This window comes from Zootermopsis nevadensis, unplaced genomic scaffold (assembly GCF_977971745.1).
Source record: "Zootermopsis nevadensis isolate Lab colony 2312 unplaced genomic scaffold, Znev_1.0 Znev_ptg000028l, whole genome shotgun sequence".
Classification (NCBI taxonomy): Eukaryota; Metazoa; Arthropoda; class Insecta; order Blattodea; family Termopsidae; genus Zootermopsis; species Zootermopsis nevadensis.
The window spans coordinates 8053319-8077394 of record NW_028259160.1 but is presented as its reverse complement, the minus strand read 5'-3'; the positions used below and the strand labels follow the sequence as shown (position 1 = coordinate 8077394).

The following is a 24076-nucleotide window of genomic DNA, read 5'->3' as shown; positions in this document are numbered from 1 at the left end:
ATGGAACCCGATGATTCATTACCGAGTTTACAAGAGCCCGCCGCTGGTCCCTATCATGAGCCAGATGAATCCAATCCATATCCCCAAACACAATTTCCCTTGAATGCAATTTGATATTGTGCTTCTACCTACGCGTACAATGCCAAAGTGAAGGAAAGAGTTTGCTGTTTGAGGTTTCGGTTTCCCACGGTGGCGAGTATGAAGATGGCTATCTTCTGGGTTGTTGTTGTGCCGAGTAGTCTGGCAGCAGGCGACTCTGAAACATCGGAATACTTCAACTAGACTACGCGGCGCAAGAACCCAGAAGACAGCCATCTTCATTTTCTATTTGGTTATTGTTGTTATCAGCATGATTTGAGGCTGAGGTGAACACGTAATTGGGCGAATCCCATAATTATGTGTGGGATGACATTTCTAAGGTTCTCTAGCCGAGTCTTGGAGTCGGCTGTCCAACGTTAATTTTCATGTTATTTCTCACTACCTCGTCACAGTGTTTTCATAATAGGGCTTCATCGCGGATGTGAAGCACAACCGCTTTGCTCTCCAACGGTGTTTTGTCTCGCTCTGTTGTAGCCATGGCAACTGCTTCCTTCGCAACACATGATTGATTGCATGGCTGCGGTTCCTTACTTTCAGGGTGAATAAAATTCTGGCTGAAGTGGGAATTATTTATCCGAGTAATGTCATTTGGTTTTTATCTCGCTGAAAAGTCGCGATTAACGTTTTATCTGCTCTGTCGGCTGGAGCTGCGTAAAGTCACGACTGACTTAATGCAACGGTCAGGTACCCGCAACTCGCAGTAATAAATTTCGCTGCGAAATGAAAAGAATTGTAAAGATAATTACGTACGTACTTCAGTAAACATGTATTCGAAATGCGATCTTCGTGATTTTTGGTGGATATTGGTTTCGATGTTTATTTATTGTTGGTAACAGAATTAATCAGTAATACAGATATTACATTGAAGAGAGACAAATTATTTTCCATTTATTTTGTTAATCCTTTAAAATCCAGTAGTAACTATATGTACTCCCCCAAATCTCCTTTAATAATCAGTAACTCTGCTTTTTACCCATAGAATACGTTAATGTTTCAGTTGATTCTCGCAGCCTGTTATTATTCCATAAAATATATTATCCTTAAAATTTTGTATAAATTCTACTTGTTTATTTTATGGAAGCCATCTCTGCATTTGCAACAATGCATCCTCGTTCTAGAGCGTAATGACACTTATTTTCATAAGATACTGCATCTTAGATTCGTACTCGTTCACCTTTTAAGTGCTGTTTTTCGAAAGACGGTGTGTCATTAAGTATGAGCGTGGCTAGTCATAAACCAGTGCCGTCAGCCCAAAAGCTAAGGTTATGTATCCCCTGAATTGGATTATTTCGACGTTACACTTTCGCTGCTTGCATCTTCTCTCTTTACATCAGAAGCGAAGGTTCTTGCAATTCACTTTTTAAACCGATTGAGATGCAAGCCACCTTTCTAAACAGTAATTACTGGTATTTCCTTGAACAGAATTGGCCAACTGTTTTCTTTTATTTGAGAAAGGTTATGTTTTCTGTGCGGTAAAAATTGAATTTTTAAATAACAATAAGACGAATTTCGGTTTTGAGCTTCATGTAAGGTAGAGGCAATGATATACCCATATGGGCCAAAATGAATAATGGAATGTGTTCGACAACTTTTATTGTGCAACCCGTATCTTCCATGTAAATTGAAAGTAGTAACGGGCACAGCGGCTTTTCTTCCTTCGTTCTGCCCTTCCTTTACTTGTTCTTCCGCGTGACACTTTCTATTTGTTTCCTTGGCAAAGTAGTTGATGACCCTCTTTATTTTGCTCTCACGTGCCCTGTCGGGATCAGTGGACTTCGATTATGGAGTTTTCCGAACCGTGTTACATTAAAGTAATTCCGATTTCTTCTTTTTACTGGAGCCAGCAGTCTGAACATGTTTCTCGACAGAGCAATATTTGTGTTTTATAGGCCAGAAAGTTTCATGTCGAAATTGTTAGTTTGTAAATGAATTTGCCGGACTTTGTTTTTTAACCAACAAGTTCTCTGGCAGCGGGCCGTGAGTTCAGTGAGTGCCATTTACGGCAGTTTTGTTCCTTGTTTTCAGTTTTAGTTGCAGAATGATATAAATCTGTGAGATTCGCCTTCTTACGTAATTGAAATTCTTGTCACTCTTATTTCAGGTGCCGGAAACGAAAATGGAGGACGGACCTTCCGGCGACGAGCGTCATCATCACGTACCACAACGAAGCGAGATCCACGCTCCTCAGAACAGTCGTTAGGTTAGTCTTAAACCATTATAGCCTGTAAACCAACATGGTTTGAATATTTATCAATTTTTTTCTTATTAGAAAGCACGACGTTTTTTAAACTGCTTCTGCTCTCGTCATCAGGTAAAGGGCTGGAACATACATTATATGACGCTGATATATATTTTTCTCTGACCAGAGACCAAACAAATCAGTTTTCATGCTTTTACCTGATGACTGAAGCAGAACCAGCTTCTGAAACATGTTTGTAACGAAAAATGGAACGATGAAAGATGTCCAATATATGTGAGTTTAATGAATTTTAAACTGACTTCAGACAAACATCGTGCATTATTTCGGAAAATCAAATCCCTAGTGAGTCTGTAATTCGTGTTGCAGTCAATAACTTCCATAATCAGAACAATAAACGGGTTTAGCAAATACTTTCTTCGTGATGGATTAGTCATCAGGTTGGTATTGAAACCGCTCGTTCTTGTGTTGCAATCTGTAAGTCCATAATCACAGCAGTAAGTATATTTAACATATCCGTACTCATGATGTCGGGGTAGATAAGACGCCAGGTTAGTATTGTAAACATTGTAGACTGTGTTGCAAACAATCGGATTCCTATTCGTGCAATAATCAGGCCAGCCTCCTATCCAATGGGTACCGGGGTCCTTTCCCGGGGGTAAAGCCGGCCGGGGCGTGATGCTGACCACTCACCCCCATCTAGTGCCGGGGTCAAGGAAGAGAGGAGCTATACCTCCACTCACCCCAAGCGCCTACATGGCGTATAGTGGGACAAACTTTACTTTACTTTAGTATAGCCATGAGGGACACGATGGATCAGTCGACAGGGTAGAAAGCTTACACACATCAGAACAATTGTCATGCACCTAGCGTGTTGCTAACTGCATTCGAAGCTGCGAGCAGTAATACTAACAATAATAGATATTATTTTGTTATTATTATTATTTTTTTGTCTTAATATCTCTCCATGAACTTTCTTTTCTTTTCTCTGATTACAATTAAAGTCAGTGTGTGGTCCGCGACCCTCTTTCATGTCATGTGGCGCCACACTTTGGTATATTTTGATGTGGATGAGCAATTCTGGTTTCTCCCGACATTTTAGTCATAATCCTTCATTTGTTTTGAAAGAAATGCGGAAATTCGTGCTCCGAGATTAGAACATTTCCTTTGAATTTTACAAGCGAGCTGCGTCTGGTGGAGAGTGTTCCTCGATGTTGCCTTTGAAGTCTTGGTATTCGATTCAGTCGCCGTCTTTTGTTACGACCCGTGTCTTTAAAGTGGCTTTGGAATTCACATGTAAACTTTGCAATAAATTATTCAATATAAATATGGCACCGCATCTTGCGAACTGTCATTATTCCGCACGGGAAAACGAGCGCTGCTCGCTATAAAATTGTTGTGTAGCGTCAATAAAAATCCGAAGAACCGGAAGTGCTTCGGTGGTTTTGGTTATTTCCCGTAGCAATATAACAGTGATGTTAGGCGTAACCGAACAATTGCTAAGTTTAGGAAGTAAAAAGGCTACCAACTCTAACCCTTTTCTTTGTTACTAAAGCCGAAATGAATATGAACTTGAATTTCAACAGCGCATTTCCTTCATTTACCCCTTAATGCTTATACCGCCATAACTCTTGTCATTTCGAATTAGACAGTGGCATGTTATGTACATTTTATATATTTATATGATGATTCAGCATTAGACGAAAGATGAAATAGCACATGAAAATAAGATTTAGCCTTCTCAGTCCCTCATTTATAATCACGCTGACATTTCAAATTTCGAACTCTTGGACTCCTGTGGAGTTCTTGGTTTTTAGGATTTCGGAGAAGGAAGCTTGAAATATATGTCATGAAATTGTAAACACGTAACAGAGGAGTGCACGACTCAGTTCGTAGCAACATTACGTCGTCAAGATTTACGCTTTGTTTCGGTTCGATTCGATCCATCCCGATAAATTAAAACCTGTTGTGTAGAAATGTGTATTGTTTCAATGTTGCTTTGTTTTCTGGCAAAAGATAGCTTCGCTGTTGTGTTCGTAAAACTGCAAAATTGTGCCGCTGAGGTGTGTGTGTGTGTACATGCGGCAGTGTGCGTCACAGATGTTTAACGACGCTTTATTGTGACGCGAGTTTAATAGTTCTGTTCTTCAACGTGCCCCATGTTTCTGTATCCTGTATCATATTTCATTAGTACTTTATAGACGACGCTCAGATAGAGGTTAGGTCTGCGCAGTGATGCCATGTCAAATGGCAGGATGACTACTGAACTGCGAATTGGGGTCTGAAATGAAAACCTCATTGCCTGCTGTAAGGGAGCGCCCTGAAATGTGTCTCGAGTGACTAAGAAAAATTACGAGAAACAGAATAACCTATCTGTAGAGGAAGATTTGGAAAGGTGTTCTTTTTGGAGTACACTAACATTCCAGAATTTCTGACGTTACAAAACGTAGGTCGTTGATGCACTGTGATCCGAGGTTATTGTTGGGTCTTAGGCCAGTCATGCACTGATGCCCCAGGCGTATTGCATCTTCGGCCATTCTTTAATTAATTATATCGCATGCCATAGTTGCTTGTTCGACCGGCCCATAGAGTATCAAGACATGGTCCAAAATTCGTATCTCTTTATCTAATCGAAATTTTCCTTTTGAGCGTCAATTGGCCTAAACTTGAAGGCAACCGATAAGGAACCCAATGCTTTGCCCTGACACCGCTACCGCTGGTTCAAATAAAGGAAATCAATGCCGGGAAGATAAATGTAGTAGTCAGATCATGGAGCATTTCGCAAGATGTTACACTCTGAGAATCCTGACGTAATCATGTAAAACACGCGGTTTACGTCATGAGCAACAAAAGATACAGATTACATTTATGTGAGCCTACCAAAATCAACCCGTCCGAAGTAACAAATTCCTTGCCGCAGGCAAAATCGATCGCCCCCACGAAGTTCAAACTTTATCTTCTGTTTGGTAATTTGGATTTCTCATCAAATCGTTCATAGTTTTGCTGATAAAAATGACCTGGACAACAGTGAACTCCGTTTGAAGATGCGAAGATCTAACAGCTTTATTTGGAATTTTTCAGATTAAAATATAATGTAACCATACCGAAAGTGTGATTATATATAAAGACACGAATCAACAAAATTAATGTTATATTTCTTAAAATATCAATAACCCATAGAATTTGAAGTTTTCACGGCGATGAGTACGAATTATGGCTGTCTTCTGGGTTGATGAGTAAACTCATCGCCCTGATGATGGAGGCAGCAGGGACCTGTGAAACGCTGGTATATTTATAGTAGACTACTTGTCGCTACAACCCGGAAGACAGCCATTTATCAGTAACGCAACCGTGCGAACACATAAAGCAATGTGTTCGTCTGTGATCTGACACTTGGCTGGTCCCTGAATGTAGATAATTTAGTTTTTAGTTTTTGTGGCTCCAAAGATAAATTCATGAACAGTGTCTGTTTTCGAAAGATGGCTTAGGTTTGGTGAAAACTCTAAAGCGGTTTAAACGCTGATCATGCGGACTGAGGCGTGTGCGATGTTGGTCCGATCGAGCACTGGGCGGGGTCATGGATTCGAATGTATATCCGCGTTCTTACTGTCCTGGCGTTGTCATGTGTGGGTAGGGACCTTGAAGAAGTGAGTGCAATTTATGGTCTCAGCGTTTCCATATTAATTATGCAATACCAAGTGTTAAACTGTAATCTGTCTCACACTCACTACCTCTTGTTTGTAAATGAACTCAACTCAAATAAATAAGAGCTATGGGATATCTTGTTATATCAGCGCTTGAAGACTTTATTTAGCTAAGTAGGAATATTAAAGATGGAAACTAGCTTTGTTGGTGGGGAAAAATGATGAATTTTGGGAACATGCAAACCATTTTTGTTGCTTTCAGCGTGCTGAACCGCAGTCCTGAACACTTGATCAAAGAGATCATTCTGGTGGACGATTTCAGCGACCATCGTAAGTAAAACTGGAGGTCATACTCGTCTGTCTGTTCGTGACGATGTTTTCCTTCAAGTAATTGCATTTACAATTGTTAAATTACACTAATACCTCGTGAGATTTGAGGTTCTCACTGCGGAAAATGTCATTGGTAGTCTTCTGGTGTGTGTGACTTCTAGGTAGATACCAACGTTTCAGAGGAACATACTGCATCCATCTTCAGTGCTCAAGATGAAGGTTTCTATGAAATTATGATATACCGGCAAGTCCACACAGCGTTGCTTCCCAGAAGGGCAACATCCACACTAACACCTCGTTTTACGAAAATTTAATTAACGAAATCTTGTCACTGCATCCACAGTCTGGTATCAGTTAAATAAATATGACAGTCGTGTGTTCATGTCATTAAACTTTTATTTTATGTTTTGCAGCATCAGATGGTTTGGAGCTGGCAAAGATACAGAAGGTGAAAGTCATAAGGAACAGCAAGAGAGAAGGTGAGTGGCTACGTGTTTAAGGGAGGTCCGATAGAAACCCAGCCCACATACTGTATCATCAGTCCCACAAATCTGTTAGCCAACAAGTGTTGGGACTTCCTCAGGAACTCTCTCCCTGTGTCTGAAGCTGGCACTCGATCACTGGTGATTGGTTTTACCAGCAGACCAGGGAATGGCACGGGAAATGCAGCCATTGCTTCAGATGCATATCTCAGTGTTTATGGTAAGGGGACAGAAATATTGTCACATGGTGGGTTTCTATTGAAATGTCTCTTGAAGAAGAACATTCAGACACAGTTAATAAACTGTTCTGAAAACCTTAAAGGGACTTCTAATTATTGTACCAGAACTCAGCCTTAATTAACCCCAGGTTTTCAAAACTTGCAGGCCATTAGGCTTCTTCCTCAAAACTGATGAACAGTGCACATTCATTAATGCAAACTTAAACTCTTTCTATGTAATGGGGATGCTAATAGCCAGAGTAGCTGATGCGCCTATAAACCCACTGTATGTAATGTGAACACAGAAAGGTACTCAAAGTTGCATAATTTTCAGGAAGCAAAGATTGTGTTGCTGTATGAGAGGTAGTTTAGTGGATGAGACAGGAACTGGCCTTCTTGTGAAGTTGTAGTTAAAGAGTTGTTTAAGGCCATCCATAATTTTTATACCATTTTTGGATTAACTTGAATGTTTCAAGACTGTCTTTTGGGATGTTGCGCTATGTAGGCTGGTATAAAAGTTTACTGACATTTCAAGGGTTCTTGTTGCCTCCATCATCAGGGATATGAAGTCTCACATTGAGTTTTTCATTGTATCTCATTCTAAGGACTTAACTAATAATGAGTATATTTGAAAGTAGGCTGATTAGAATATTCACACCTCAAGGTAATTAAATAACAGGAGAATGGAGAAAATTACATAATGAGGGGATACACAGTTTATGCTTTCCACCTTCTTTTGTTGTGGTATATAAATCAAGAAGGATTGGACAGGTTTGATTTATACCATACATAGAGGAAACAAGAAATTCATACAGAATATTTATTGTAAACCTCAGGAGAACAGGTTTAGTATAGGGCAGTGGTGGACATTTGTGAACATAATGGATGATACTCAGAATAGGAAGAGTGGGCATATGCACCTCTGAGGTGGTATTAAAAGTATATGTAATTTAAGTGTTATGTTTGGGTGCTGTCTTTGTATTAAAATGAATAAAACTTACACAGGATAATACTTGTATAATTGCAGTTCCGTCACAATTTGTAAAATAATTCGATATATATGAAGAACTGCAACAAACAAACGAAACTCGAGAAGATGTTCATACATGTGCAGTCTTTGTCTTGGTCTTGATTGCATGTTGTCTGCAGGTCTGATGCGCTCCCGAGTGCGAGGAGCAGATGCAGCAACAGCTCCAGTACTTACTTTCCTGGACAGCCACTGTGAATGCAATGTTGGCTGGCTGGAGCCGCTGCTGGAGCGTGTAGCAGAGGTACAGGAGTGACAAACACTGGGCTGTGTCTTCAAGACCAGACTAACTGGCTGATTATCATATTGCAGTATAAAATCTTTCCTACTTTGTAGACGTTGTGATAATTGTCTTCTTCCTCTGGGTTCATATTTCATTAATTTTGGGGTAATTATATCAGAGCTCATTATTCAGACATGTCCTTTCCAATTTCTCCTGCACTTCCAAACAAAATCTTCTTTATGGTAAAATGTATCATTCCATCATAATTTCTTTGTTTCTTACAACAGTAAATTAAGATCTAATTTCTGAATACCAAAAAAACACCAATTACCATTCCCAAATTAATTTTACCTATCACTTATGGTTGTCTTGGTCAATAGTCTGTTGACTCTCCTTTCTATCAGTCAGTCTGCTTGTTTATTGTTTTTCATGTATGTGAATAAACACTGAATAATTTACATTCATACGGTACTTATTTTGTATTATATAATTTTAATTATTTATGTAGTTATTTCATTAGGTACATTTCAGTTACAACTATTAAAAATTTAAATTATTAAAGAAAAGCAAATTATTTATTACAGGCTATTAAATTTCTTTCACCTTTCAGTATAACTCATCCAGGATTTGGTTTCTTCAAATTGTGTTAATCTGAATCACAGCATTGACATTTGTAAGTAATATTATTGAAATAACATATGTTTATAATTGAAGCTCTCTTGTTAAAATATGTTAGTTTGTGTTAATTTCAGAGGCTGTATTTACTGTCTTTTGTTTTGTTCTGTAGAACTTAATTTTTGCCAGATCTTTAACATCTATAAGTATAAGTGGCAGACCTATTAATAAGACAAAATGTATATGTGGAAAATTTTCACATGAAACACTTCTGTGAAAAAATGTAAATTGGATGGGTAATGCTGCACAAGCAGCAGTACTGCCCCTGTAACACGTGCTCTGTGTCTGTCCAGGACAAGACTCGTGTTGTGTCTCCAGTTATTGATGTGATAAGCATGGACACCTTCGAGTACATTGGAGCTTCAGCAGACTTGAGGGGTGGTTTTGATTGGAATCTTGTGTTTAAGTGGGAGTATCTAAGTGGGGAGGAGAGGGCACAACGCAAGAAGGATCCAACAGCAGCAATCAGGTATAGTGCCATCAGAAAGTTGCATTACAAGAGTTGGTATTTTATCTTTAGTGCCAACAGTCAAATATTCCCCATTAAATTCTGAACTCAACATCACTAATACTGAATCATGCCCTATAGCTTGTTTCTGTAGAATGCATAATCCTCACACTCTTATATTTTACTTGTGATATTTTTGTATATCAGAATGTAATAAGTTTTGTTCAGATAAATGTAAAAGATCTAATGGAACAAATATCATCTTTCCATCCAGTATTAAGCCTTAATCTTTACAAGTATTACTCGAGTCATGGTCATATAACCATTGCATTTGGTTTGGACAAGATGGCATTACCAAAAAATTAGTTTAAATTTATGTTTTAAGGGTAATTTTTAAATTTTGGTTTGATTTGTTTAGTATGTTGATGATTACAAATTACTAGTGCAGTTGAGTTTATCTGAAATCCATTTACCAATCAATCAGTCTACACATTTCCTTTATGAGTTTGTTTCTTGTCATCAGGACACCAATGATTGCAGGCGGTCTGTTTGTGATTGACAAGCTGTACTTTGAGAAGCTCGGGAAGTACGATATGATGATGGATGTCTGGGGAGGTGAAAATCTTGGTGAGTTTCCACTGATGAAGCATGTGCATTATTGTTTGATCTCTGAAGTACTAATGACACATGTTTATTTATTTAATGATAAGTAGGGTTTGAGGTTCTCATGGCAGTGAGTATGAAGATGGCTGTCTTCTGGATTGTAGTGCTATGTAGTCTGGTATAAGTTTACAGCGTTTCAGACAGCCATTGTCATTATTTAATGATAATTTATTGACTGCATAGATTATATGGTATGGTAGAATGGTAAGGTGATTGTGAATAATGAATTTACTGGGGTGTAGGATGTTTTGTTTCACTACAGGTTTTCAATTTAGTCATATCCTGCTACTGTTTTCAGTTACTTTAACATTTTGTTTGGAGACTCAAGAGTTATAGACATTCAGTTTTCATAGATAGATAAACAGATTTGTTAATTGATTGATTTTATTCCTTCTCTTTCATCATCTATAATTATGCATTCTTTGCACAAACTGCATAGCAAGGATACATTAAGGGCATTATGGGTCTACTGTCCGTCCATCTGTCCAGTCAGTTTAACTCTGAGAATCAGGATACAGATTTGGATGAAATTTGATGTGCAGGTTGTGCTGTTCAAAAAACATGTTTTGAATATCTGTGAGCAGTGATAACAAGATTATGGATTAAGTGGGAACTATCCAGCAGGGCAGATTTAATGCCTGTAAATGTATGTTGCAAAAAACACATGAGAATATTATGTGTATTCCAGCACAGAATATAGTTTCTGAGGTGGGTATGCAGAGAAATTGTCAAGATTCATATTGTCTGTACTGTACTTCAGTATTTACTGTTGTCATAAATAAATGGAAACTGAAAAAATAATTTAGAAGTTAAGAAAGTGTAAATCATTTCAAAACAATAATAACGATAACAAAATCACTTTCATTCAAACTTTACTGAACTAATGGAATGTTACAGCAATGGTTTATATTTTGTTTCACTTGTTAGCTATTGTGAACCTGAATGTCATTATTTCTAACATCTGTTTAATAAATCTGTTTCACAGAATTTAGTGTGTAAATTTTGATATTCCTAAATATTATGGAATTGTATGTGAATATTTTTTATAAAATTTCTATATTGATCTTTGTGTGCATAAATGTCATAGGAATTACTGATAATTCTTTCAAGAGGATTTAATAATTATTAGTTTGCCCTTAATACATTTTGTTAAACATTTCTGCATTTTAAAACCTTAAATGCTTTCACTTAAGCCCCTGAGAAAGTGATCTCATGAAAGTGTGCTTACAGCTGATTAATAAAATTTATATGAGCAGAGAATAAAACAAATTTAGAAGGTGAAAATGTGTAAGTAATTATTTATATGAAACAGAACTTCATAATTTTGAACTGCTTACCTCAGAGATCTCATTCCGGGTATGGCAGTGTGGTGGAAGTTTGGAGATCATCCCTTGCAGTCGTGTGGGGCATGTGTTCAGAAAGAGACATCCATACACATTCCCTGGAGGAAGTGGAAATGTATTTGCTCGCAACACACGTCGTGCTGCTGAAGTTTGGATGGATGAGTACAAAGAGTATTACTATGCAGCTGTGCCTCTAGCAAAACACATTCCATTTGGCAAGTGAGTCGTTAGAAACTGATAACTTATACAGCACGTGAATGAAGTAGCAAATACTCACATGTTATATTTCTTCCTGCATAGGCCTTACTGTACAGTCAAAATCCAAAATTTGCCATTACATTCAAAACCAGCCAGTCAGTCAAATTCTGAAATTATTGTTGAAGATGAACAATATTAGTGATCAGCCAGTCAATTTTTGTAAGATCATACACAAGAAGTCTCTGTTTATTTTGCATTTCAGTTCACATGTAATTCAGTAGTTTAGTTTGCTGCACTGTTCTTCATTAATATTTATTTTAAGATGTATGTTGACAACTGTTTGTGGATTTCATTGTGGACATGGTAGTGAGCCTTAGGGTTTGATGAAAGGCAGGGAATTTCTTAACTAACTGAATTGCTAATAACATCTAATGAATACCTCTGCTCCATGGAGTTATGCTAGTTATTTATGACAGCTCTTATATTAGGACTTCGTTAATTGTTGACATTCAATTACTAACATGTTTAAATATCGTATTTTCCATACAAATTTTATGGATTCTGAAACCTAGTTTCTTAAATCATAAATTATTTAATTCTCTGATCCCTTATTACATTCTTGACCAAAGTGCTTTATGCGGTATCATTAAGGACCAGCCAAAGTCTGGAATTTTAAACCACAGTGTTTATTTTGTGTTTTGGCCAATTTATATAACATTCTTGTAATTTATTGTTAATATTATCCATATTTTTGGCTTTGTGACATGTATACTTTCATAGACATGTGTATTTATTTTACAAAAACTGACGTGTTTCCAGTATTGATGACCGACTGGCACTGAAGAAACGCCTGCACTGCAAGTCATTCAAGTGGTACTTGGACAATGTGTATCCACAACTGAAGCAGCTCAAGATGCCTGCCTCATCTGTGATGATGAGTGTGATGCGACAGGGAAACATGTGTCTTGATACATTGGGACATCTGGTGGACAATACACTGGGTATTTTCCTGTGCCACAACAGTGGTGGCAACCAGGTGATTTTCTTGCTCTGTCCCATGCTAGTAGCATAAACATGGTGAACTCTCAAGTTACTGACTGGCATGATAAAAACTTATTTGGTTGGTTAGTTGGCTATGTTACAATGCTTAATCTCCTTCTGAGATTATGTGTCATGAAATGAGATATGGTAGGATCATTGTAAATTATTAGCAGGGAGAGATAAAGTCATGACATATTTTAACTTTTATGGGACAGGAATATGGAATTTAAATCCCTATGCAATGGGATGGCAACCAAATTTTAACTTTGGGGGTTAACTAGTGGAGGGTCTGAGTAAAACTACAAAAATAACTGTAGGATGAATACGTCTGGATTTTGACCTGGGTACTTTTGAATGCGAATCAGTTGTGTTACTGCTGGTTGAGAGGAAATCTCAATGACTTGTGTGCAAAATATGAAATCATATACTTTGTTTATTTGTTTCAGGAATGGTGGTTAACAAATAACCACATCAAACACCATGACGTGTGCCTCTCATTATCTGAGCAACAGGTTGGAACACCGCTGATGATGAGATTCTGTGACAATTCAGATAATCAGGTACTCATTAGTTCAGTTGCCTGTGTTTAATTCTTTCTGTGTAGCATTTACCTGACACTAGAAAATTATATTTGTGCTATATACTCTTAAATTGAAAAAGTTGGAGGGGAGGCATGGTTTAAATAAATGTAAATGGTTTAAAAATGTTACATTTCTGACAGTAAGTTTCATAAGACATTACTTTACCATCGCAGTAAGTTGTGAAAATTTTAAGCTTTCATCTTGTGTTCTGTGGGATGGCTTTCTGGAGTTGTAGCAACAATTACACTGTTTTGCAACTTTGCACGTCTTTATTGAAATTTTGAGCACTGAATTTGTATAATTTTTATTCCATTTGGTTCTGTTTTATTTTTCCTTTGTGTATTTGTTATTTCTCTGGCCTAGAATTGCCTTGTATACGCAGTTTAATTCTTAATTGTGCAGATCATCTAGATTCATTAGGGTTATCAAATCTGGTAGTTTGTTTATGTATTGAATAGTTAGGTCAAATGGGAAGACAAAATGTTGGTGCAAAAATGTCTTGGAAAGCAGTCACTCAGAAGACCGAAACAGAGATGGGAGAATAACATGGGTGTTTGGGAAATAGTGGGGATGTGAACTGGAATTGTCTCTAGTCTGAGGCTTTGATGTTTGTAATGGTTCCGTTACCAGTCAGTCAATCAGTCAGGTGTTTGGCATCATTTTTGTGTTTGCTACATTTTTTCTTGCAGAAGTGGCACCAGGTAGAGACAGATGGCTTGGTGAAGCACATTCGACTGAGTTTGTGCATTGACTCTAAAGACTACAAGACTCGAGGTTTGACAGTTGAGCGATGTGATTCCAACTCTCCGTCCCAACGTTGGAGTTTTGCGGTGAAGAAATTGTGATGATCTGTCAGATAATGTACTTGTACATAACCTTACATAAACTGGCCAATCACAGCCAGCTTTGCATTTATTATGGCATACTGTAATGCTTTCACATGAGAGAAATGAGATATTACTCAGGTCTGATTTTAGAAACAATCATGGATATGATCTGTGTGAGGAACATCACTTCTGTTGTGGGCCTCCAAGTATGAACCTATTGCTCTGAAACCCAGTCTGGGTTTCATGATGGGTATAGGCTGTGAGAATCATATGAGTTATTTAGTCACTTTCCACAAACTGGGTGGTTGCTGTACAAGTGTACAAGTGAGAGTGACATTTATTATTGTTGGAATGCTAATTCTGACTGAATGTAAAGTGACACCTTAACAAAACAGTGTTAAAAGACAACTGACTTGAAAATTATGTACACACCTTAAATAATTTAGTGTGGAAATTTTGGGCATGTACTACTTACTAGAGTGAGAACCAGAGATGGCAGTTCAGCTACTTTGAAATATGTCAGAGATTGGAAAAGAACCTTATCTGTTTATTCCCAGAACTTGATGTTCTTTCCAAATGTTTAACATTTGGTTTTGACATAGTGTCTGTGTTAAAGAATATTGAAAACTGGAATTATATATATATATATATATATATATATATATATATATATATATTGACACATAACAAGTTCAGGAAAATGAATGTAAGATTATTTGCTTCACTAGCACATCACCTTTTGGTAGTAGAAATGACTGTGACATGTGAACACTAAGGAAGCCATATTTTACTTTGTGCTTGTGTTTCTCAGGGTGAAGTTTTGCTGTTTTCTTCACTGTTTGAATTTGTTTAATTGACTGTGTAAGAATTCAGAATTTCCTTCACTTTTAATTTATAAATGAAACCATGTGCTCTATGGACCACTCTCTCCACAAAATTCATTGTGCTTAAATTAACTTGTATAATGAAAAGTACTGCCTGAGAAAATTCAACACCAGAAGCAATTACACAAAAATACTGGTGTTGTTAATATGAGGTGGACCACCTACAATTTTACTTTATTTGTAATAACTGTTCAATATCAGTTACTTTTTTAATTGATGTAATCATGTGGGACTTTCTATTGTCAGCACGCTTACCACCGTTAACCTGAACTACACATTTCCACTTTGCTTCCCTTCTGCAGGTCGCTCTCTAGTGATTACCAGCCCTCCTTGAATATGTAAACCATCTGTACATTTCAGACTGATCTGTGGCATTGTACCTGTAAGCTTCTCTGGCCATGTTGTAAGTTTGTGAGGTTTGTTACCCACTTCTTTTTTATTGTTGCAATGGGATGAGACTGTTCCTGTGGAACTGTATCTGCTAACAGGCACATTTCCCACCTCCCAGATGATACATGAGTGAATATGGGGCATCAGTGGAATGATACTGACAAGGAAAAACTGAAGGACTCTGAGAAAAATGTGTCAATGTGCCATTTTGTCCATCACAAATCCAACATGGATTGCCCAGGAAGTGATCTGGCCCTCCACAGTGGAAAGCCAGCAACTAACCTCCTGTGCTATGGCATAGCCTTACTCAGTCTTACACAAAATTTAGTGTTCACTCGCTCTTCACATTGTGACATCCTGATGCACCAAGTTCTGAAATCAATAGAGTTTGCCAAATCAGATGATTCTTCTGACTCGGATCGCTCTGTACATTCAGTGAGTGTGCATGACAGATCAAATCTCTGCCTGCGCCTTCCCTACATTTTGGTGTATGCTTAGAAATTAAACAAAACTAATTTGTCATTCAGCATCTGTTGGGAAAAGTTTGACTTGCATGTGTATATTGTCATTTAGTGGGTGCTTAAAAAGTTCTCAGACATTTTGATTTTACTAAATACAACTGCCAACCATTTTAGCATTTCCTTCCACCACATTGATATTTTATAATTTTAAAGGTGTTTCTATTGAAACTCATTCTTCTCTCATGTTCTTTCCAGTTTTGTATGTAGTGTAATACTACAAAACAATCCCATTTATATTTATGTAATGTCTTCTAAGCAATAGAAAGTGACAGCAACTGGTTACAAGCTGCACCATGAGAAGTTTCAGGATGTCATTTGAGTAAGAGGTACTTCTAATGCCCATACAATATGACTTTTATACCTTTGTAAGGTTGACCTACAACTTTGTGTTGATGGAACAAATTCTTATTATTTTCTTTTTGGTTTATTGAATGATGTAATTTTCTTCAGTTAGGTTTTCTTTTTGAGTAACTACTTCCAAATTGGAATTTGGCATCAGTTTACAAGCGATCATACCATAGTATGTTTGGAATATGGTTAACATTTTTGCTTTTATTTATGACAAAATAATTTAAAGAAATTGCTTTGTGTCATTGCTATACTGTAGGACATTGAACAACACAGTACATCATGATGAGGTGCCAATAAAAATTACATCTGGCATCAAACTTTTATATCTCTTTGAGCTGTTTAATAAAAAATTCAATTTTTTAAGTTATTTTGAAGCAGAAGAAATTTAAAACCTAGCAATTAAAAATGTAACCAGAAGATGATAGTGTTTTACCTGTTTCTTTACATCACGTAGGAGAAGAATGGAAATATATTTAATGTTGATGATTAAATAGTTGTCATGGTAACAAATGAGTTAACAGTGTCACTGCTAAACCTAGTTCTTTAACAATTTTTTCATATTAGTGACATATCTCAACTTTAAAGAGGGTATAATGCCAGACAGGCATATGAACAGAATGACTGATTTACTGGAGACTAAATTCTTATGCGTATTTGGCTTGACAAATGTGCATTATTAATGTTAATACACCCAATGTAATGTAGATAAATAAGTTAGGTTAGTTAGCCTGCCCAAATGTAACTCTCTGTATTTCTATGTACAGCAGCATCAGCATTGCGCCCTTCTGGCGTGACATACATCCCACTTTTTCCCCTAGACCAAATATCACTGATTATGCAAATATGCTAATATGCCTTTCTGGCATGAAACCCTTAAATGAATTACATGAAATATTACTTCTGTATTTAGGCATCTGTCAGACCAGATCTTGGCAAGGCTAGTAGAATTTACATCACCTACAAGCAGATGATTAGAAATGCTACACATTTGTGAAGACCAGTACTTGTCCTGCCCCTGGCTTGCACTGTGTTTGAGATAAGAGAGACTAGAGGTATATTCTTCATAGAAAAGCACGTGGAGTAACTGTTCAAGTAATGTGTGCATTCTGTTATTTAATGTATTTGAGTCTTCCCATTCTTGTATCAAAGTCTGCAAAGTTAAATATAGATTTATATAGAGTTCTCCACTTGTTCCATACAACTCACTTTTTGTATATTGTTAGTAATATCTTCATAATTTGTATACAGTATGTTCCATCAGAGTATTGATGCATTACATTTCCAGAGTGTGGTGGAATTCTGTACAGTCATATTTCCTCTCTTGTTCTTCACATCTGCAAGAGCAAGTTGTGCTTATTGATGATAAATTTATCTTCCTGATGGTAACGTGTGATAGTGAACATGTTAATTTGTCATTTCTAAAGAGTTTTGACAGTAGTATATTACAATTAGTATTACTGTATTTCTGGATTTTATCCATCATTTAGTACTCCATAGAATAATATAAACAGTGGATAAAGTGCAGAAGCCCAATAATACCATATTCATTAGTGTTCATTATAATTGTAGATGATAATTTTATTATTAGATTTTTGTATAATTTAATCTTTAAATTTTTAGAAAGCTGGAAAAGTAATATACCCTGAAGTAATGGTTGTGAAACCTGGTCTATTACCCTGGGAAGAACAGAAATTGAGGTTGTTTGAGAAGAAATGGCTGAAAAGATTATTTGGACATAAGATAGGCAAAGTAACAAATGAATATAAAAAGTTTATAATGAAGACCTTTATAATTTGTGCATGATATGCACCCAGTGTTGTTAGGGTGAGCTCTCCATGGCATGTTACACAAATTGGGACACAAAATGCATTTAAATTTCTGGCTCTTTTGAACCAAATAAGATACAATATGGGAGTCCTTGGCATGGATGGGGAGGTTTTTGAAATGGATCTTGGACAAATAGTGAACTGACTCTGGATATGATCTGATTGTGAGCTTTTGTGACCACAGATTTCATAGAACAAAATTTCTTGACTAACAACTCAAGGAAATCCTCTGTCACATTGCTGTTTCCACTGTATCCTTATTTTATTCAGTGTTACTCTTATGTCATGTAAGTTGCTAGCAGCCTGATCTATGGCCTATTGTAAACAGTTCAACAAGAAAGGACTGATTCACTGTGTTTAAGGGAGAGCAAGCTGGTGTTACAAGTCTTCCGATATAACAAGAGGATTATGAGTGAGGTGTAACATTGCAATCACAAAGTCTCTTCCAATTTATATAGCATATGTGTTCAGTGAGTTAACATTGTGCATTGTCCATCAGTTTATTTATTTATTTTATTAATATATAATGAGACAAAGTTCAGTGCTACAAGTTCTGATCTGTGTGTTGTCTTATAACAAAGCTCAAGTAGTGAAATTGATGCAAGTTTACTTTAGTTTTCAGTTTTTTAATGCCAGTGGTTCAGTCTGTTGGTATGCAAGATCACTGATAGTTTTCCAAAAAAGAAAGTAAGTTTTAAAAGCAGCAGATTTCTTGTGTGCCTAAATTGATCCTACGAATATTAAAAAAGTAAATGTTGCCGCTGTATTTGTATGTTTTGAAAAAATGTTATTTTTCTGTAGCTGTATGGTTATGGGCCATATCAAGTGAGTGTTTGAAAGGAGAAGTATGATCATAAAATTGATAAATTCTTAGGGTGTAATATTTCAGCTTGGGACTTGTGGAGTAGTAAAGTTTTGAGAACCACTGGTTTATATGTACAGGTCATACAAATCCTATAGTCTCATAAATTTGTAAACCATGTGACTGAGTTTAGCTGCAAGCATTTTGATTGTATGTGTTCTTTATATGAAGAACTTATTTAGATCAAAACACTGTGATGGGCAGACATATGTCTGTTTTAAATAATGTCTGATGCAGTTTATAGAATATTCAGTCCCAAGTTTGAAGATTGGTGGGCCCAGACTAACGGAATAGGCTTCATATTTATTCTGAATTTACATACTGCAAAATGAAGATGGAAATCCTCATTCTTTCTCACCCTAACCATAGCCTTTATGCTGGTAAGCACATTGTAATTTTATTGATATTGTGTAAATAAGAAAGAAAGCAGGTCGATACCTTTTTATTCTCTCTTCTGGGTCCACCATTTTCTTTTTCATGCTTTATAAACAATAACTTTGTATATTTAATATTCTGTAAATTTAGATACTACATACCAGTATATAAAGCTTCTTATATGGGGATGTAAGTTCAGTGTGTACTAGAAGTTACCCAGTCTCTGAATTGCATCTTGGCCTCATTCCATTTTTCTCTCACTATGTTTTGAATTCCCTTCTTCTGGCTTTGTCTGTATTGCCATCTGGTTCTTCTTTCTTGTTATCTTGTCTGCCATACTCTCTTATGGTACCTTCCATTTTCCTGTCAATGTGTTTTAATACCCTCTTCCATGGTTTGTGTGTCACTCTCTAGATATTGTTCCTTGTTGACTTGCCTGACATATACATGCTAAAACAGTTTGAGCTGTGAATTAGCCATTGTTTTCCTAGTGTTAACATTTAAATCCACTTTCTTTATCGTTTACATTGACAGGCTTGCATGTTGCATCTGTTATCATTGTTTCTCTTAAGTGCTGGTATATCTGATTCTGCATCCATCCAAATAACAACCAATTTCTGATGTAATCATATTTATATAATCACATGTTATTTGTTTAATTCTACTGTATCAACTACAGACATGACATTTGTTGTATAAGCCATGCTTTGGTATGACCCTTCCATGTCTTCTAGTTGGTGTGCAATGAATTAATACATCTATTATCTTGTAGCTTTTATTTTATGTTTTCTATACAGTAATTTCCTTTACATACTTCTTTCTCTTGGCTGTTTCATTTTGCACCAGATTCCACCAGTTTTTAAATTGAGCCGGTATCACTGTTACATGGAGAAACAAACTTCTCCATTGGTTTCAGGCATCTTCTTGCCCTATCAGCAAGCATTAGTTTGCATCTCAAGGAAACTTATGATTACAGCAAGTAATTGTGGAGTCAAAGTACTGCTTGTGCAGCTTTGCAGATATTCCTAAGTTTACATGAGATTTGTGGGTAGTTCATGGTTGAGAGAAGTAAGTCTGTTACTGGTCCTTAGTTGTAATAGACACCACTCTTCATTTAGCATTTTAAGTGTTTAGACTTAAAATGTTTTACATTATTTCTCTGCATCAAATGTTTGCAGTGTAGAACTGTACCATGAAGTGGGATTTTCAGTTTCTATGCAAAGCAGGTATAGAAATCTGTCATGCAGTCATAATAGATATTGGAAAATATCACTGGTAACTGAAATATGAAAACATACTTTCAACTGACATGCAGCAAATACAAAATTGTTATGATATTCATGCGTGTAAGTTTGATGCAAAAGAACAAAATATTATTTATGAATTCTGGAGTCACTCTCCTGCATTTTTTATTGCAAGGGTTGAACTAATTATTTTAATTGCATATGGATATAATTAACTTTTCATAATCATACTCTTATCAAAGTATTCTTTTCTTCCTCTGATGATGCAGACTGGTCCACAAGAACAAATTATGAAATTGGCCCACAAGTACATAGTGTAAGTTTCAGAGACCTGATAAAAAGGAGACCAGGCATATTCAGAGTGGGCTTTTCCACATTCCTTCTCATCCACCACCTTAAATAGATATAAAACATTGTGAATGTGGGGAATTTCAAGTTTCCCCCATGGTCCATATAGTCCATGTAAAGTTTCAGGGACTCTGCCAGCCATCATTGTCATCATCACCTTGTCACTGGGAGTAAACAGAATATCACTGCAGGAGTCCTTTCAGCTTAGAAGTGATCAGTGACTCTTTCCAGGAGGGGAGATTCTATGAAGGTTAAAAGACTACAACTGCATGTTTTAGGAATAAAGGGAAAGATCTCTGTTGTATACTTTCATATGCATTTATACAATTTTCCAGAAATGTTTGCATGTCCCTGCTTGATATCAGACATCACATTGGCTGGCTAAGGTTTTGCTAAAAGAGACAATACACTATGGCCTCTTGACACTTATTTTTTACACATTCACTTTCAAGCACTTTTCAGCAGGAACTTATCCTTTGTTCCACACTCATTTACTTCCTGGAATGAGGTTAAAATTGCTTCTCTTTAAAGATAATAGAGGCAGATCACTAAATATCATAATTTATTAATGAACAGCACATACTCTGTACAAGAACATACATTTTTGAAATAAATAAAGAAAAAAACTTTTATTAATTTAAATAGCCATCATATATACTCAAACTATGTGCTACAAATATGCTTTAGGTTTGTCATAGATTTAGTTATGGATGGCAAAGTTCAACTAATATTTGGCAGAAAAAAAGTGTTCAAGTATAAAAGCAGAACTGACGGCTTCTGTTTCAATAATATAAGGAAGTGGAACTGTTATCCAGTGCCTGCAAGACTGATTATTGCAGATAAGCTATGGAATGTGGTCTTCTGAGTTGTGTTGCTGTGTAGTCTTGTGGGTGGTTGTGTGTTTAAGAAGAACACTTCTACCCTGAAAGGTGAAGCAGCATGTCCCTTCAAAATAATGATGATAAACTCTATGACATCACAACTCAGAAGAACACAGTCCATGTTTTCACTGCCATGAAAACCTCAAATCTTAGATACTCTTTTGTCTGTATTACAGATTGATGGTGTTCAGAGAAGCTGCAGGACCACACAATAAAAATATGACTTCAACATTCTTTAAATTTATCTCTTTATTTCACAATTGAGTCGTATACTTCTGATCTGTATAGTGTCACAAACCAGGAGTAAAGGCTGTAGTATTGTGGAGTTTAAGTTGACTGTTGATGTAATATAACTGTAAACATTTAGATTTAAAATTGTCCTTATGCCCGTGCACCAGAAAAGGAGCATAAGGACATGATAGAGCTCCATGCATTCTAAACATTACAACCAAATGGAGGTGAATAGTTAGCCTCACACTCTGGGAAAAAGTCCATGGTATCCACTAGATCGGTTGATCCTCCATTTCGGCTCTGAAAAGAAAACCTCAAATGCTCCTGTTAGGAAAAGAGCCCTGTTCATCCATTCAAGTCAGAAATCTCATGTAAGATTAAAACTACAAGAACATGACTAGAATATGATGCAATGTCAGTCTTGTGGGTGGTAACACTGTGAGGACTTCAGTTCTTATATAGTCCACATAATATCGATATCTGCACCACTGTGAGAAATTTAAGAAGTCCCTTAAACGTTTTTAAATTGTCAGAATGTTGATTCCCTCGGAACTAAATTATAAATTCTAATATTTGCTACATTCAGTGCATCTCATATATCAAAAGCATTGTTTCTAAACATATTAAACTGCACAGGCCTGTCGTAAGCCATCCTTTTTGCTTCACATGGTAGGGTACCTGCCCTTCCTGATTTATCCACATCCTTTATTAGGAAGCATTCTGAAGAATGACCAGTTTCAGGATCTTGACAGTTACAAGGAAATTGCATAGTTTTGTATTTAAAGACTGTGTATAGAGAAACTGCTTCACTTCAGTATTTCCATATGAACAAAGGCTTAATCAGTAAAAATCTGTTCCCTCTGCTTACCTTAGCAATGGTAAAGACTCCATTTCTGAGGTGATGACACCTATGAGGCAGACTTTGCTATCATTTAATGACCAGCAGAAGGGGTCTAGATTTTTAATGATGCAATAGGACTATGTCTCTGTGGAGCAATGTGAAATGATACTGACCTGAGAAAACTGAAGAACTTGGAGAGAAACATGTCCCAGTGCTACTTGTCCATGACTAATCCCACATGGACTGCCCTGCAAGCAAACAGGCCTCTGCAGTGAGAAGCCAGCAATTCACTGCCTCGGGCATGGCACATCATAACCTACAGATGAACATAAGGCTTCAAACCATTGGGGATTATATTACTCGTGTTCAAAAGTTTGATCTTAATCATTGATTTTATTGTCATTTCTGAGTGTGTAATAAAAACTTAAAGTCATACGAGTCATATTTATGTTTTACGGTCCAGAAAGGAGCTGCCAAACATCATTGTCATGTCAAAAGCAGACTAAACAAGTTGCAGTTTTCATAAACCCACTTCATTGTCACATGTCCCAAGTCTGTGAGTCTAATACAATTGTAACATCAAAATTTGTGCTCCACTGACTAACCCATTTATTTCATAATGTTAGTGTGTTTCATATAAAAAAAGGAGGCAACACATACATCACTTGCATTATTTTGTTTAAATATCCTGTGAGGGGGAGGCTGACCAACCTCATCTTGTGCCAAAGTTTATAATATATGGAGCTCTATTTTCCTCCTTGTGTGATCCTTAACCATTATCATACCAGGCTTAATTCTGTCATGTAGATATTCATAGTCTGATTGGATGATGGTGTCTAATATTATTACTGTTTAGTGTTGCCACATGGCTTAAAAGGTTGCTAAAGGACAGTTCACTGGACTAACATGAGACATTCTAGTGTATGGTCTCTACATTTTTATGTTACCAGTTGACATTCTAGTGTGAAACAAGTTGTTCTTCCAACATACAAGTACTTGTATTATATGTGATGAAGCATTAGCAAGGAAACTACATGTAAGCAACAAATTTGTACATTACCACATAAAACTCAGTTTCAATTATAACATTTTATGAAAAAGCATTGTTTTGTTCACTTGCTTCCACTGTACACCCTTTCCTGAAGCCATCCTTTCAGCATAAACATTACTTACAGGCAGTCCCAATAAGAGGTAACATATATCTTAATATTCTGCAGTTCAGGATACAATGAAAACTGTGTACAGGAACATGATTTTGATAATTTCCTACAGTAGACAACTTGTAAGCAAGTATCCTGTAGCAGTTATTAAACTATTGGCCTATCA

General features: G+C 36.6%; 1 protein-coding gene across 1 annotated transcript in view; it reads left to right on the top strand.

Moving 5' to 3' along the window:
* Pgant2 (polypeptide N-acetylgalactosaminyltransferase 2) overlaps nucleotides 1-23851 on the top strand; it is a 79946-nt gene extending 56095 nt beyond the window's left edge. The window contains exons 3-12 of the mRNA XM_087357512.1: nucleotides 2201-2299; nucleotides 6203-6270; nucleotides 6684-6749; nucleotides 8120-8241; nucleotides 9189-9364; nucleotides 9867-9970; nucleotides 11349-11568; nucleotides 12367-12583; nucleotides 13035-13148; nucleotides 13859-23851. Of these exons, the coding sequence (XP_087213638.1) occupies nucleotides 2201-2299; nucleotides 6203-6270; nucleotides 6684-6749; nucleotides 8120-8241; nucleotides 9189-9364; nucleotides 9867-9970; nucleotides 11349-11568; nucleotides 12367-12583; nucleotides 13035-13148; nucleotides 13859-14014 (1342 nt within the window). The 3' untranslated portion in view covers nucleotides 14015-23851. The remainder of the gene's footprint in view (nucleotides 1-2200; nucleotides 2300-6202; nucleotides 6271-6683; nucleotides 6750-8119; nucleotides 8242-9188; nucleotides 9365-9866; nucleotides 9971-11348; nucleotides 11569-12366; nucleotides 12584-13034; nucleotides 13149-13858) is intronic.
* Nucleotides 23852-24076: the final 225 nt, after the last annotated feature.